Source organism: Salmo salar, chromosome ssa02 (assembly GCF_905237065.1).
Source record: "Salmo salar chromosome ssa02, Ssal_v3.1, whole genome shotgun sequence".
NCBI lineage: Eukaryota > Metazoa > Chordata > Actinopteri > Salmoniformes > Salmonidae > Salmo > Salmo salar.
This window is the reverse complement of record NC_059443.1, coordinates 85,587,018-85,605,070: the sequence shown is the minus strand read 5'-3', so window position 1 is coordinate 85,605,070 and position 18,053 is coordinate 85,587,018. Positions and strand designations below refer to the sequence as shown.

Below are 18,053 nucleotides of genomic sequence, written 5' to 3'. Positions count from 1 at the left end.
GATAGGGGGCAGTATTTTCACATCCGTATGAAAAGCGTGCCCAAAGTAAACTGCCTGTTTCTCAGGCCCAGAAGCTAAGATATGCATATAATTGGTAGATTTATATTGAGAAACTTTAGAGTGTTTTCTAACTGTTAAAATTATGTCTGTGAGTATAACAGGACTTATTTGGCAGGTGAAACCCAGAGGACAAACCATCCAGGAGTTTAATTTTCTGTTGCTGCAGGGAAGTCCTCCAGGAGCTGATGGCTGCAGGGAAGTCCTCCAGGAGCTGATGGCTGCAGGGAAGTCCTCCAGGAGCTGATGGCTGCAGGGAAGTCCTCCAGGAGCTGGTGGCTGCAGGGAAGTCCTCCAGGAGCTGGTGGCTGCAGGGAAGTCCTCCAGGAGCTGGAGACTGCAGGGAAGTCCTCCAGGAGCTGATGGCTGCAGGGAAGTCCTTATCTACATTGAAAGTATACATGGCAGCCATCTCTTTGGGTAATGACCAGATTACAGCTGCGTCACATCCTCTAGAATCGCTATTAGTAACGGTCGTCGTAGTGAATGGACCAAGGCGCAGCAGTTACGTGAATGCTCATGTTAATTTTACAAAATCCGTTATGGGATGCTTATTATGGGGAGCGTGTGGTGAAGAGAGCGCCGGTGTATGCGGAAGTGCGCACGATCTCGCCCATGTGCACGTACAGTCCGGTGCGAGTGATCCCAGCCCCTCGCAAGTGCTGTGCTAGAGTGGGCATCCAACCTGGTAGGAGGATGCCTGCGCAGCGCATCTGGCCACCAGTGCGCCTCCTAGGCCCAGGCTATCCTACGCCTGCTCTACGCACGGCATCCATCAGGCCTCTGCACAGCCCAGTTCGCCAGGTGCCAGCACTCCGCTCGTACAGGGCTACTATGACCATCCAGCCCGGACGGGTTGTGCAGGAGGTGCGCTCCAGACCTCCAGTGCTTACCCATGGTCCAGTGTATCCTGTTCCCGCTCCACGCACTAGCCCTGAGGTGCGTGTTTCCAGTCTGGCACATCTAAAGCCAGCACCACGCACCAGGCTTCCAGTGCGTCAGCCCAGTCCAACTTGTCCTGTTCCTGCTCCTCGCACTAGCCTTGGGGTGCGTGTCTCCAGTCTGGTATCTCCACTACCAGCCCCACGCATCAGGCTTTCAGTGCGCAGTCCCCGTCCAGAGCTTCCGACGACAGTACCCCGTCCAGAACTTCCGACGACAGTGCCCCATCCAGAGCTTCCGACGACAGTGCCCCGTCCAGTGTGTCCGGCGACAGTGCCCCGTCTAGAGATGGCCCAAAGTCCGGAACCAAGAGAGACGGCCCACAGTGCGGAACCGAGTGAGACGGCCCACAGTCCGGAACCGAGTGAGACGGCCCACAGTCCGAAACCGAGTGAGACGGCCCACAGTCCGGAACCGAGTGAGATGGCCTACAGTCCGAAACCGACGCAGCGAGAGTAGACCTACAGTCCGGAACCGACGCAGCGAGAGTCACCCGACAGTCCAGAATCGGCGCATCCAGAGTCGCCCTTCAGCCCGAGGTCTCCAGCGATGCGCATCAGCCTGAGGTCTCCAGCAACGCACATCAGCCCGAGGTCTTCAGCGATGCGCCATAGCACAGAGACTTCGGGAGGGGTAACATTAAATATGTATTCAGCGGGGGTGGACAGGTTAGGTGGGGGACTTAGGCCAGAGCCTGAGCCACCTCCACAGTAGGAGGATTGGGGACGGGGGGTGTAGCACGGGAACCGTCGGTGACGGCAGCCACCCTCCCTTCCCTCCCTTTATTTGGGGGGTTTATTTTGTGTTAATTTTTTTTGTGTGAGGTGCATCCGGGGTCCGCACCTTTGGGGGGGGGGGTACTGTCACGTTCTGACCAGTAAGGGGTTATCTGTTATTGTAGTTTGGTCAGGACGTGGCAGGGGGGTATTTGTTTTATGTGGTTAGGCGTGTGTGTTTTTGTAGAGGGGTGTTTGATTTATGTATTCCGGGGTTTTGGTCTATGTTCTAGTCTAGTCTTTTAGGTTCTATGTTTAGTTTATTGATTTGGCCTTCAATTGGAGGCAACTGTTCCTCATTGCCTCTGATTGAAGGTCCTATATAGAAGAGGTGTGTTTTGTTTGGGTTTTATGGGAAGTTGTTCTTTGCATAGCTGTGTGTTGCCTGCAAGACTGTTTGTCGTCCGTTCATTGTTTTTGTGTTTTATTTTGTAAAATAAACATGAGCATTCACGTACCTGCTGCGCCTTGGTCCATTCACTACGACGACCGTTACAAATAGTGATTCTAGAGGATGTGACGCAGCAGTAATCTGGTCATGACCAGTAGAGATGGCTGCCATGTATACTTTCAATGTAGATAAGGACTTCCCTGCAGCCATCAGCTCCTGGAGGACTTTCCTGCAGCAAAAGAAAATTAAACTCCTGGATGGTTTGTCCTCGGGGTTTCACCTGCCAAATAAGTCATGTTATACTCACAGACATAATTTTAACAGTTTGAGAAACTTTAGAGTGTTTTCTATCTATATCTACCAATTATATGCATATCTTAGCTTCTGGGCCTGAGAAACAGGCAGTTTACTTTGGGCACGCTTTTCATCCGGATGTGGAAATACTGCCCCCTATCCCAATGAAGTTACACTGAAGTGATAGATGTGCAGAAGATGAATGTGCAAGTAGAGATACTGGGGTACAAAGGAGCAAAAAGAAAATAACAATATGAGGATGAGGTGTGCTATTTACAGATGGGCTGTGTACAGGTGCAATGATCGGTAAGCTGTCACAAACTTGTCACAAATCGTTGTGACAGGAGGTCCGTTTCGATGAGGGAGTTCCCATGGTTGGGAGGTTGTTCGCTGTACAAGGTCTGAAAACAAGTGATGCTGTGGCCAACGTGGAGCAACAAGTAGAACTGATGCTCTCTCTCTGTCTCTAGCGTGATCTTCCTAAAGTCCTGAGTGGATCAACGGAATTGGTGGAAACGCCTACAGCAGCCTCCCGTTGGGCCATCTGAGTGATAGGGCATCGACCCCCCGATGTGGGCCTGCTGGACCCTTTATGGAGAACCACATACGAAAATTGGTTGAGTCTCGCGATGCAAACAGATCGACGATGGCCGTTCCGAATCACGCCCAGATCATCTCCACTACCGTGGGCTGTATCCTCCAGTCTGAAGGAAGAGGGCCTCCTCTGGAGAGAAGATCTGCTGCCTGATTCTTCAACCCCGGCAGGTATATTGCTCTGAGGGATGTAAGGTGTCTGTTTGCCCAAAGCAGTAGCTCCCATTCTACCTGATGCAATGGCCATTGAGAGAGCCGTGTCATCAGTCCGCCCTGGCAGTGGTTGTGTTCAACCACGTTTGTGTCGTCTGTCCGTGTCATGTTGTCCTCTCAGCACTGAGAGGAATATGAGATGTTGTCCTCTCAGCACTGAGAGGAATATGAGATGTTGTCCTCTCAGCACTGGGAGGAATATGAGATGTTGTCCTCTCAGCACTGGGAGGAATATGAGATGTTGTCCTCTCACCACTGGGAAGAAGTGCCAGAGTGCAAGATGAACCGGCCTTGAAGCTCCAGTAAGTTTTTTATTTATTTTTATTTATTGAATATTCGAAACATACAATATACTTGCAGTGAAGCCGCTCAATAACGACATCATACCAGTCATTCAACAGATTCCCATTCAGAGCGTCAAACAGAAGCATCCAGGGTCAATGCCCTGCTCAAGGGCATGTTGACCGATCTACCACCAGGCCAAAAAACGTGAACCCGAACCCTCCAAGATCCCCCCACAGTTCCCCAATAGCTGTCCCTCAACCATTCTAGACCACTCCCACAGTCCCCCCCCAGGAAGAGAAAAAAATACAGTTAATTCCATTCCCCACCCCCAAGAACCCCCCAATGCACCAACAACCAAGAGAATGAACTAATGAGATAAAAGGAAAAGACAGAAGAAAACAGCAAACAACAATGCAAATAAAAAATCTAACAAAAGAATAAATTTAAACAAAGGACATCAAGGACAACTGAAATCATAACAGCAATGCCAACTGTATATGTTTGTGTGCCTGTCTGGCACAATTACATGTATGTGTGTGTTCTTGTATGTGTTTGTTTGAATGAGAGTTTGTGTATATGCATGTTGTGGCAAACCTCTTCAAAGTTAGGAGCATTTGTCACAAATTAAGTGGGAAACTGTCACCAAAGTCAGCCCAGAATGAAAGTTCTTTCGAACATGACAGTACCTGTGTGTTTGTTTCGCTGTCCTGGTCCACCCAGGCCTCAGGTAAGGTCAAGGATAGCAGGGTTCGGTACACAAATCTGGTTCTCGGTAGGTCCAGGTCTAAACGCCAACAGGTAAGTCCAAAACAGTCCAGCTCGTACACGGTAAATCCAGCCAATGTAGATTGTCTCTTTCTCTATGGTTCATAGATCCTTCCCGCCCTCTCTCTCTCTTCCTGGTTTTTCTTGACCTTTTATCTGTGGGTCGGCTCCACCTTCTGAGGGTTCCCCTTGCCTCTGGGAATTGTAGTTTTGGCAGTCGGCCATTTTGTGATCTGTAGTTCTGATCGGGGTGGCCATTTTAGTGATCGGGCAGAGCCCGTTTATTAGTTCTGCCCTCACATATCTGCCATTTATCACTCGACCCCCTTCTTTGCCACAATGTGTACAAACACCTGCACGGCATCAGCCTCAGGCAAACCGGCATTAGTTGTAAAAACACTGCCACTTAGTGTCACTACCACATATCTACAACACATTAAGTGTGAGTCCTCAGGTCACTACTCTACTACCACATATCTACAACACATTAAGTGTGTGCCCTCAGGCCCCTACTCCAATACCACATATCTACAATTCTGTGTTCTGTTAGACAGGTAACTCTTTATCCACAATATAGCAGGGGGTGTAAAGCCATAACACTTACATTTCTCCAGCAGCAAACTATGATCGATAATGTCAAAAGCCACACTGAACAGCCTCCACAATCTTCTAGGACTCTTACTAGAACTGGCCGCCTGGCCAAACTGAGCAATCAGGGGAGAAGGGCATTGGTCAGGGAGGTGACCAAGATCCCGATGGGCACTCTGACAGAGCTCCAGAGTTCCTCTGTGGAGATGGAAGAACCTTCCAGAAGGACAACCATCTCCGCAGCACTCCACCAATCAGGCCTTTGTGATAGAGTGGCCAGACGGAAGCCACTCCTCAGTAAAAGGCACATGACAGCTCGTTTTGGAGTTTGCCAAAAGGCACCTAAAGGACTTTCAGACCATGAGAAACAAGATTCTCTGGTCTGATGAAACCAAGATTGAACTCTTTGGCCTGAATGTCAAGCGTTACATCTGGAGGAAACCTGGTATCATCCCTACGGTGAAGCATGGTGGTGGCAGCATCATGCTGTGGGGATGTTTTTCAGCAGCAGGGACTGGAAGACTAGTCAGGATCGAGGGAAAGATGAACAGAGCAAAGTACAGAGAGATCCTTGATGAAAACCTGCTCCAGAGCGCTCAGACTGGGTCGAAGGTTCACCTTCCAACAGGACAACAACCCTAAGCACACAGCCAAGACAAAGTAGGAGTGGCTTCAGGACAAGTCTCTGAATGTCCTTGAGTGGCCCAGCAAGACCCCAGACTTGAACACGATCTAACATCTCTGGAGAGACCTGAAAATATTTGTGCAGCAATGCTCCCCATCCAACCTGACAGAGCTTGAGAGGATCTGCAGAGAAGAATGGGAGAAACTGTGCCAAGCTTGTAGCGTTATACCCAAGAAAAATCGAGGATTTAATCGCTGCCAAAGGTGCTTCAACAAAGTAAAGGGTCTGAATACTTATGTAAATGTGATATTTCCGGTTTTTTTCATATACGTGATGTAGATGTATATAATGAAAGTCCACTAATGGCATTCCACACTTTATTAATATTCAGACCAAAATATGTTTCATTAATCAATTCCTTTTAACAATCAGCACCTGTGTTTTCTCTGATATGGTGGAATAATGCTGATGGGAACATTCATGAGGTAGTGTTTTAATATTACTGATGGGAACATTCATGAGGTAGTGTTTTAGTAATACTGATGGGAACAGCCATGATGTAGTGAATGTTTTAATAATACTGATGGGAACATTCATGAGGTAGTGAGTATTTTAATAATACTGATGGGAACATTCATGAGGTAGTGAGTGTTTTAATAATACTGATGGGAACATTCATGAGGTAGTGAGTGTTTTAATAATACTGATGGGAACATTCATGAGGTAGTGTTTTAGTAATACTGATGGGAACAGCTATGATGTAGTGAATGTTTTAATAATACTGATGGGAACATTCATGAGGTAGTGAGTGTTTTAATAATACTGATGGGAACATTCATGAGGTAGTGAGTGTTTTAATAATACTGATGGGAACATTCATGAGGTAGTGAGTGTTTTAATAATTCTGATGGGAACATTCATGAGGTAGTGAGTGTTTTAATAATACTGATGGGAACATTCATGAGGTAGTGTTTTAGTAATACTGATGGGAACAGCCATGATGTAGTGAATGTTTTAATAATACTGATGGGAACAGACATGAGGTAGTGAGTGTTTTAATAATACTGATGGGAACATTCATGAGGTAGTGAGTGTTTTAATAATACTGATGGGAACATTCATGAGGTACTGAGTGTTTTAATAATACTGATGGGAACATTCATGAGGTAGTGATGTTTTAATAATACTGATGGGAACATTCATGAGGTAGTGAGTGTTTTAATAATACTGATGGGAACATTCATGAGGTAGTGAGTGTTTTAATAATACTGACGGGAACATTCATGATGATGTGAATGTTTTAAAAATACTGATGGGAACATTCATGAGGTAGTGAGTGTTTTAATAATACTGATGGGAACATTCATGAGGTAGTGAGTGTTTTAATAATACTGATGGGAACATTCATGAGGTTGTGAGTTCTTCATGTCAACAACTTATCAATGTTCTAAGAACGTCATCACATTTTCATACTCATTTAGCTTGATGACTAGTACACAAATTAACTCAATGTAACACAGACAAAATTCAAGATGTTTCAAGGTTAGAATGAAGAAATGCACATTCTATTCATCTATTTAATCATTTACATTTAAAAAATATATCCAAAACATTTAATGAACATCAAAGGGTTTATACTTGTATCCAAAAACATTTTATTTTAATTACAATTTTATTTGAATCACAATCAACTCATTGCCCTTGTGGTTAGTGTCCTCCCTGAGATTGGAAGGTTGGTAGTTGGTTCCCCGCCTGAGTCATACCAAAGACTTTAAAAATGGGGACCAGGTGCGTCTGCTTGGCACTCAGCTTTAAGAAAATAGATTGGGGCTAAGCGTCCTGTCCACGGGGACTTGTACATTAAGCTGTCTTATGCTACAGAAAGGTTCACACTAGGCAAGGCCAAGGTAACTTACTTACTTTTATCCAGGCAAAGTTCATAAAGATGCACATTTTATAAATGTAAAACAGGGCAAATCTTTTGAAAAACATTCTCTTATATAAACAAGAAATGTAAACACTATTTCAGTCAAAAACGTGTCAGAACACAGCCTCTCTATTTTCTCATGTGATTGCAGGTCCTCTGACTGGGAAAATGTCTCTCCACAATTAGAACAGTGGTATGTCTTCTCCTCCTGTGTATTTATATGTCTTTTTCATGGTCTTTCAGGTTCCATAAGAACCTAAAAGACTAGACTGGAACATAGAAAATACACTAACATAGACCAAAACCCCGGAATACATAAATCAAACACCCCTCTACATAAACACACACCCGAACCACATAAAACAAATACCCCCCTGCCACGTCCTGACCAAACTACAATAACAGATAACCCCTTACTGGTCAGAACGTGACACTATTCATGAAAGGTGCCCGCAGGCTACAGCCTACAGGCTACAGCCTTCAGGCTACAGCCTACAGCCTACAGCCTACAGCCTTCAGGCTACAGCCTACAGCCTACAGGCTACAGCCTACAGCCTACAGCCTACAGGCTACAGCCTACAGGCTAGCTTTGCTAGGTCTTTCTTTGCTGCACCTCACCCTGTTACCAGACAGTAATCAAGACGGGACCGGACCACAGCCTGAACAACTAGTACAGTTGATTTTGCTGTGTCATAAACACAGGACATCTTTTTATAACAGACATACCCCCTCCCCATCTTCACAACAACTCTGTCAATATGACATCAACATGATAACTATTATGAGTCCTGTGGGAACAGGGTCCAAGGGACAGGTAGTTGACCTCATATTATGGATCATTTCAGAGACAGAAGTTGGGGTTGTCAATGTGAATGTGGTGGTTGAACTAATTTCTTTACAACAGAAATTATTATTCTGGGGTCCCCCTCACCATTTGCAGTGAGATTAGTATAACTTGCGTGCAGTGCCTCTTTTGTATGCAGTCTGGTGATATGCTTTAAATTGATACTCATTACAAATCTGCACTAATCAATCAACACAAGCTTTCCTTTGGACATCTCCTAATAATATACAAAAACACCATATAGGTGCAGTGTAGTGTGTTGTTGTACAGGGTCAGTCATAGTAGTATGATAGGTGCAGTGTAATGTGTTGTTGTACAGGATCAGTCATAGTAGTATGATAGGTGCAGTGTAATGTGCTGTTGTACAGGGTCAGTTATAGTAGTATGATAGGTGCAGTGTAATGTGTTGTTGTACAGGGTCAGTCATAGTAGTATGATAGGTGCAGTGTAATGTGTTGTTTTACAGGATCAGTCATAGTAGTATGATAGGTGCAGTGTAATGTGTTGTTGTACAGGGTCAGTCATAGTAGTATGATAGGTGAAGTGTAATGTGTTGTTGTACAGGGTCAGTCATAGTAGTATGATAGGTGCAGTGTAATGTGTTGATTTACGGGGTCAGTCATAGTAGTATGATAGGTGCAGTGTAATGTGTTGTTGTACAGGGTCAGTCATAGTAGTATGATAGGTGCAGTGTAATGTGTTGTTGTACAGGGTCAGTCATAGTAGTATGATAGGTGAAGTGTAATGTGTTGTTGTACAGGGTCAGTCATAGTAGTATGATAGGTGCAGTGTAATGTGTTGTTGTACAGGGTCAGTCATAGTAGTATGATAGGTGCAGTGTAATGTGTTGTTGTACAGGATCAGTCATAGTAGTATGATAGGTGCAGTGTAATGTGTTGTTGTACAGGATCAGTCATAGTAGTATGACAGGTGCAGTGTAATGTGTTGATGTACAGGATCAGTCATAGTAGTATGATAGGTGCAGTGTAATGTGTTGTTTTACGGGGTCAGTCATAGTAGTATGATAGGTGCAGTGTAATGTGTTGTTGTACAGGATCAGTCATAGTAGTATGATAGGTGCAGTGTAATGTGTTGATTTACGGGGTCAGTCATAGTAGTATGATAGGTGCAGTGTAATGTGTTGTTGTACAGGATCAGTCATAGTAGTATGATAGGTGCAGTGTAATGTGTTGTTGTACAGGGTCAGTCATAGTAGTATGAAAGGTGCAGTGTAATGTGTTGTTTTACAGGGTCAGCCACAGTAGTATGATAGGTGCAGTGTAATGTGTTGTTTTACAGGGTCAGTCATAGTAGTATGATAGGTGAAGTGTAATGTGTTGTTGTACAGGATCAGTCATAGTAGTATGATAGGTGCAGTGTAATGTGCTGTTGTACAGGGTCAGTCATAGTAGTATGATAGGTGCAGTGTAATGTGTTGTTGTACAGGGTCAGTCATAGTAGTATGATAGGTGCAGTGTAATGTGTTGTTTTACAGGATCAGTCATAGTAGTATGATAGGTGCAGTGTAATGTGTTGTTGTACAGGGTCAGTCATAGTAGTATGATAGGTGAAGTGTAATGTGTTGTTGTACAGGGTCAGTCATAGTAGTATGATAGGTGCAGTGTAATGTGTTGATTTACGGGGTCAGTCATAGTAGTATGATAGGTGAAGTGTAATGTGTTGTTGTACAGGATCAGTCATAGTAGTATGATAGGTGCAGTGTAATGTGTTGATTTACGGGGTCAGTCATAGTAGTATGATAGGTGCAGTGTAATGTGTTGTTGTACAGGATCAGTCATAGTAGTATGATAGGTGCAGTGTAATGTGTTGTTGTACAGGGTCAGTCATAGTAGTATGAAAGGTGCAGTGTAATGTGTTGTTTTACAGGGTCAGCCACAGTAGTATGATAGGTGCAGTGTAATGTGTTGTTTTACAGGGTCAGTCATAGTAGTATGATAGGTGAAGTGTAATGTGTTGTTGTACAGGATCAGTCATAGTAGTATGATAGGTGCAGTGTAATGTGTTGTTTTACAGGGTCAGTCATAGTAGTATGATAGGTGCAGTGTAATGTGTTGTTGTACAGGGTCAGTCATAGTAGTATGATAGGTGCAGTGTAATGTGTTGTTTTACAGGGTCAGCCACAGTAGTACAGCGTCCCTGGAGCAAATTAGTGTTAAGTGCCTTGCTCAAGGACACATCAACAAATCTTTCAGATGTTTTCCTGTTCAGCTCTGGTATTGAAACCGCTCTAATCGTTAGGCTACTTGCCGCCCATTATTTTATTATTATGTGATGAAAGAAATGAAAAATATGAGCTTTTTTGTCTGGAAATAAAACAAACATTGATCTCAACTGCGTTTCCCACTCCAGTCAGCTGACGGCGATGTGTGCGTCTTTCAGGCGACGCTGCCTGTGTGACGTATAATCTAGTGGACGGGACGTTTCTTCAACAACAACAGCTAGTCAGACACCTCACTACCTTTATAGACAAAAATCGTTGTATAGTTGCATCTGTGTTTTAAAAATACGTATGTCTAATAGCTAGCTAGTTTCCCCATTTCATTTCATATATACGTTGTTAGTTAGCTGGCTTGATAAATTAGCCTATTACTTGGCTAACGAACGCCAGCTAGCTAGCTAACATCTCCGACCATGAGCTCACTAAGCTACTCTCCTCCTGCTAAAGAAGAGGAGGCCTGCTGGACGGAGAAAGAAACTCTCGTTGAAGAGGAGGAGGAAGAGGAGGCTGTTACAATACAACAACAAGTAGAGGGTGAGGCTGTTACAGTGAAAGAAGAAGAGAAAGACGTTTCAGTGAAAGAAGAGGAAGACGCGTTCAGAGTGAAAGAGGATGAGGATGATGTTACAGTTAAAGAAGAGGAGGAAGAGACTGCGGATGATGCAGTTTTTGGAGTGAAAGAGGAGGAGGGGGAGATGACTGTCACATTGAAAGAGGAGGAGGAGACAGGAGATCTGATTAAGACCAGTAAGTACTGTCTTAAAATGCGTGGTTTTAAAGCGAAGTTCGACTGAATGTTTATGCTTGAATATGTTGTTTAATGTAGGAATTGATAAAACTAAGATGTGTATACCACCAAAGAGCGGGTCACCAACAACACGTTAACAATGGATTTACACGCAAAATCCCATCTTTAATGTCTCACAGAATGGACTTGCTCTTATCATGACTCAAATGACGTTGCATTACACTGGAGGCGCGATTCCATGCCAACGTGGGCCGATAATATTTTTCGTATCTCAGAATATATTGTTTTGTCAATTCTCTCATAGAAACCTCATTGGAGGAAGTATGTTCGATATGTTTTTTACATTTGTAACACAAACCATGTTTGAGAAAACCATGATAAAAGGGCATTTATAGGACCTTTTAGACCTGTACATGCCTCCTGTCAGACCCCGTGACCTCTGACCCTTACATGATACAGACATCATCTAGTCATTATACTGTCAGACCCCATGACCTCTGAACCCTACATGATACAGACATCATCTACTCATTATACTGTCAGACCCCATGACCTCTGAACCCTACATGATACAGACATCATCTAGTCATTATACTGTCAGACCCCGTGACCTCTGACCCCTACATGATACAGACATCTAGTCATTATACTGTCAGACCCCGTGACCTCTGACCCCTACATGATACAGACATCTAGTCATTATACTGTCAGACCCCATGACCTCTGACCCCTACATGATACAGACAACATCTAGTCATTATACTGTCAGACCCCATGACCTCTGACCCCTACATGATACAGCCATCTAGTCATTATACTGTCAGACCCCATGACCTCTGACCCCTACATGATACAGACAACATCTAGTCATTATACTGTCAGACCTATGATCTGTGAACATGATACAGACAACATGTAGTCATTATACTGTCAGACCTATGAAATGTGAACATGATACAGACAACATGTAGTCATTATACTGTCAGACCCCATGACCACTGACCCCTACATGATACAGACAACATCTAGTCATTATACTGTCAGACCCCATGACCTCTGACCCCTACATGATACAGACAACATCTAGTCATTATACTGTCAGACCTATGATCTGTGAACATGATACAGACAACATGTAGTCATTATACTGTCAGACCTATGATCTGTGAACATGATACAGACAACATCTAGTCATTATACTGTCAGACCCCATGACCTCTGACCCCTACATGATACAGACAACATTTAGTCATTATACTGTCAGACCTATGATCTGTGAACATGATACAGACATCATCTTGTTGTCATTATACTTCTTACATTGTGCTCTAATATATAGAGTCTAGATTATTTTGGAGTCATTATGTTCCTTATAGTGTGCTCTAATATATAGAGTCTAGATTATCTTGGAGTCATTATGTTCCTTATAGTGTGCTCTAATATATAGAGTCTAGATTATCTTGGAGTCATTATGTTCCTTATAGTGTGCTCTAATATATAGAGTCTAGATTATCTTGAAGTCATTATGTTCCTTATAGTGTGCTCTAATATATAGAGTCTAGATTATCTTGGAGTCATTATGTTCCTTATAGTGTGCTCTAATATATAGAGTCTAGATTATCTTGGAGTCATTATGTTCCTTATAGTGTGCTCTAATATATAGAGTCTAGATTATCTTGGAGTCATTATGTTCCTTATAGTGTGCTCTAATATATAGAGTCTAGATTATGAGATGTATTTTTATATATTAATATCTCAAAAGTAGCCTTTCTGTTCCAGCTCATTTTTAGACATATCATTTGTAATGATATAGCCTACTCTTCAAACAATTCACACGGACTCTAGGTACTTTTTAATGATATGACCCGTTTTATAAGTAGAAATGGACAACTTTTATTTTTTGGCATCTTTTAATGAGGTCTCAGTTTAATACGTTCTGGTTGTAGCCTAGCCCTGTTGTAGATATAGAGGATGTAGCCTAGCCCTGTTGTAGATGTAGAGGATGTAGCCTAGCCCTGTTGTAGATATAGAGGATGTAGCCTAGCCCTGTTGTAGATATAGAGGATGTAGCCTAGCCCTGTTGTAGATATAGAGGATGTAGCCTTGCCCTGTTGTAGATATAGAGGATGTAGCCTAGCCCTGTTGTAGATATAGAGGATGTAGCCTAGCCCTGTTGTAGATATAGAGGACGTAGCCTAGCCCTGTTGTAGATATAGAGGATGTAGCCTAGCCCTGTTGTAGATATAGAGGATGTAGCCTAGCCCTGTTGTAGATATAGAGGATGTAGCCTTGCCCTGTTGTAGATATAGAGGATGTAGCCTAGCCCTGTTGTAGATATAGAGGATGTAGCCTAGCCCTGTTGTAGATATAGAGGACGTAGCCTAGCCCTGTTGTAGATATAGAGGATGTAGCCTAGCCCTGTTGTAGATATAGAGGATGTAGCCTAGCCCTGTTGTAGATGTAGAGGATGTAGCCTAGCCCTGTTGTAGATGTAGAGGATGTAGCCTAGCCCTGTTGTAGATGTAGAGGATGTAGCCTAGCCCTGTTGTAGATGTAGAGGATGTAGCCTAGCCCTGTTGTAGATGTAGAGGATGTAGCCTAGCCCTGTTGTAAATATAGAGGATGTAGCCTAGCCCTGTTGTAGATATAGAGGATGTAGCCTAGCCCTGTTGTAGATATAGAGGATAAATCCATTTCAATTCAATCACTTTTTTGACATCATCCCTTTTGAGTGTCCATAGAGTATCCATAGAGTGTCCATAGATGTTTGCCCATGGAAGAAGTGGTCAGAAAGTGACTTTGTGGACCTGAATGGCAAAACATTCAGGAGATGTGGGGGCGGCAGGTAGCGGCAGGCAGCCTAGTGGTTAGAGCGTTGGACTCGTAACCAAAAGGTTGCAAGATCGAATCCCCGAGCTGACAAGGTGAAAATCTGTCATTCTGCCCCTGAACAAGGTACTTAACCCACTGTTCCTAGGCCGTCATTAAAAATAAGAATTTGTTCTTAACTGACTTGCCTAGTTAAATAAAGGTTCAATTTTTAGAAACATTTTAAAGTTGACTCATTTTGTATTCCCCACCATACCATGAGACATCCATGTTTTAGTCACTGGAATAGACAAACGGTTGAGTTTGGTATCATTTAAAAGCTTACAAAAAGGGTTTTTAAAACTGTTTTATAATCCCCCCCCCCCGTCCAAAAAAGAATTATTACATTTTTAACCTTTTTAATGTCAATTATCTAAAAACGTGCAAACTCCATGTTTGCACATGTTGTAGTTTAGACTCTACTTTACATCATCTGAGGTTTTTGGGTCTTGCCTGCCATCGGTTGAATACAGGGTGGGTGTCATTTCAATTATACACATAGAATTCATAGAATGGACCTGTCCTTTCAGACCAGTGGTAGAAAAAGTACCCAACTGTCATACTTGAGTAAAAGTAAAGATACCTTAATAGAAAATGACTCAAGTGAAAGTCACCGAGTAAAATACTACTTGAGTAAAAGTCTAAAAGTATTTGGTTTTAAATATACTAAAGTATCAAATGTAAATGTAATTCCTAAAATATACCTTTAAGTATAAAAAGTAAAAGTATAAATCATTTCACATTCCTTATGTTAAGCGTACCTGACCGCACAATTTTCTTGTTTTATTATTTTATGGATCTAGGGTCACACTCCAACACTCAGACGTAATTTACAAACAATGTATTTGTCAGATCAGATGCAGTAAGGATGATCAGGGATGTTTTCTTGATAAGTGTGTGAATTGGACCATTTTTCTGTCATGCTAACATTCAAAATGTAACGAGTACTTTTGGATGTCAAGGGAAAGTACTTAGGTAGTACTTAAAAGTATTTTTAGTTAAGTGCTTTGCACCTCTGCTTCAGACTACTGCAGTACATCATTGAAATTGTAATGACATTTACATTTTAACTTCTAATTACTACCACAAAGATGGCCGCCGGTCCGTCCAACCATTGAATGTCAACATAAATGGTCCTCTCTATTCTGTTTATTTTTATGATTTCAACAGGTTTCTTATGGAGGATTGACTGTATAATTTAAAACAACAGATATTCCCATTCAAGTCCAACATTCTCTGATGTGTGGACCTCCAACCATCTTTGTAGTTCGATTTGGAAGTCGAAATGTACATTTTATGACCATTTTAGTAAATTTTTCGACCAAAACGTGACACCCATGAGAACAAGATTAGATTTGGGAGCTCTACATTATTTGTTTTTAAAATCTCACCAAGTTTATGTTTAATGATGTAATGTTGTGAAAACTGACCTTGGGTTATTGAGGGATGTAGTCTAGATTAAACCTCATAGGAAGACAGTTTTATCAGGTGGAGGTTTCATTCAGGCCTCTGTTTAACAATATAATCTGTTTGTCTTTGGCAGGAGAGAGACCAGACTCTCCCTCTGACAGCAGGAAGAGTCCTTCAGGGGAACCAGACCCAGAGACGCCCAAACCAGCCAAACGACATCACTGCTCCTACTGCGGAAAGAGTTTTACTAAGATACGAAAACTAAAAGAGCATAAGAGGACACACACAGGAGAAAAGCCTTTCCAATGTTCCCAGTGTGGAAACAGTTTTAGTCAGTTAGGGAGCCTGAAAAGACATAAGAGAATACACTCTGGAGAGAAGCCTTATCACTGCTCCCACGGTGGAATGACTTTTATCTGTTTAGGGAGCCAGAAGTTACATGAGAGAATACACACAGGAGAAAAGCCCTACGACTGTTCCCACTGTGGAAAGAGTTTTAGGTGGTTAGAAGGCCTGAAAAGGCATGAGAGGACGCACACAGGAGAAAAGCCTTTCCAATGTTCCCAGTGTGGAAAAAGTTTTACTCAGTTAGGGAGCCTGAAAATACATAAGAGAATACACTCTGGAGAGAAGCCTTATCACTGCTCCCACTGTGGAATGACTTTTACCTGTTTAGGGAGCCAGAAGTCACATGAGAGAATACACACAGGAGAAAAGCCCTACGACTGTTCCCACTGTGGAAAGAGTTTTAGGTGGTTAGAAGGCCTGACAAAGCATGAGAGGATGCACACAGGAGAAAAGCCCTACCAATGCTCCCACTGTGGAAAGAGTTTTACTCAGTTAGGGAACCTGAAATCACATCAGAGGGTACATACACAGGAGGAGAAGACATACCACTGCTCTCATTGTGGAAAGACATTTTCCCAGTCAGAGGACCTGAAATCACATGAGAGAATAGAGAGGCTGTGTTCTGACTTATGTTTTTGACTGAGAATGTGTGTTTTTGTTCTTGCCAAATGAAATCATATTGTTTATATGAAATCATAAAAAAACATAGGTTTACTTTTGTGGATGTTTTTTCATCTGGAGACATGATCATGTCTAAAATCAGAATCAAATCAAAGTTTACCTTACTGTGAAATGCTTACTTACAGGCCCTAACCAACAGTGCGATTTTAAGTAAAAAATAGGTATTAGGTGAACAATAGATAAGTAAAGAAATAAAAACAACAGTAAAAAGACAGTGAAAAATAACAGTGGCGAGGCTATAACAGTAATGAGGCTACATACACACACCGGTTAGTCAGGCTGATTGAGGTAGTATGTACATGTAGATATGGTTAAAGTGACTATGCTTATATGATGAACAGAGAGTAGCAGTAGCGTAAAAGAGGGGTTGGTGGGTGGCGGGACACAATGCAGATAGTCCGGGTAGCCAATGTGCGGGGGCACCGGTTAGTCGGGCTAATTGAGGTAGTATGTACATGAACGTATAGTTAAAGTGACTATGCATATATGATAAACAGAGAGTAGCAGCAGCGTAAAAGAGGGGTTGGGGGGGGCGGGACAATGCAAATAGTCCAGGTAGCCATTTGATTACTTGTTCAGGAATCTTATGGCTTGGGGGTAAAAACTTTTGAGAAGCCTTTTGGTCCTAGACTTGGTGCTCTGGTACCGCTTGCCATGCGGTAGTAGAGAGAACATTCTATGACTGGGGTGGCTGGGGTCTTTGACAATTTTTAGGGCCTTCCTGACACCACCTGGTGTAGAGGTCCTGGATGGCAGGCAGCTTAGCCCCAGTGATGTACTGGGCCGTATGCACTACCCTCTGTAGTACCTTGCGGTCGGAGGCTGAACAGCTCATAGTAACAGGAGCCTATCTCCTGTGTCTGTAGTGTGAGGCAGCTTGATGTACAAGTTCTTCCCTTGGACAGGACTCTAGTCTATTAAGTTGCCCTTCACCAACTGCTGTTTTCAGATCTCGCAATGGGTCACGGATGTGATTCAGATCTGGGGCCTCGTTTATACAAATCTGTGCGTAAAACCAAATGCGTGGGATAATTTCCACGCAAAGCGTGAGATTTATCGACATGAACGTTTGCTTGAGAGAGAGAGGGTAAATGAAACGCACAGCCGTTACCATGTGTAAGCACAGTGCCACGTGGTGGACTGAGGGAACTTCTTGTCAAGCGTAGAATGGGGAAATATCTGTTGAGAATGTCTGTCTGACATTGTGAGAATAATAATGAAAATATTTTTAGATGTGGCGGATGAATCAGAATTAGTAGGGTAACATAGTTAATTAAGATCTTTTATTTGTATAATATGCTTATGTGAGATACATGTCATTAGAATTATCATGACCTTGGCCTGTGGGTAAGGTTTATGACCCCCCCATAAATACCTTTCTCCCTTCCCCTCTCTTTCCGACCATACTGAAGGACTGTTGAATAGCCTTTGTTGAATATAGAGAGTCTGGGAACATCA

The 18,053-nt window shown here is 42.9% G+C and overlaps 1 protein-coding gene across 1 annotated transcript; it reads left to right on the top strand.

Annotated features, from left to right (window-relative positions):
* Positions 1-11,198: 11,198 nt before the first annotated feature.
* Positions 11,199-16,819, top strand: LOC123732456 (zinc finger protein 239-like). The gene is made up of 2 exons (XM_045711607.1): positions 11,199-11,287; positions 15,700-16,819. Exons 1-2 carry the CDS (start codon positions 11,236-11,238, stop codon positions 16,551-16,553), a joined length of 906 nt encoding a protein of 301 aa, XP_045567563.1. The 5' UTR covers positions 11,199-11,235; the 3' UTR covers positions 16,554-16,819.
* Positions 16,820-18,053: the final 1,234 nt, after the last annotated feature.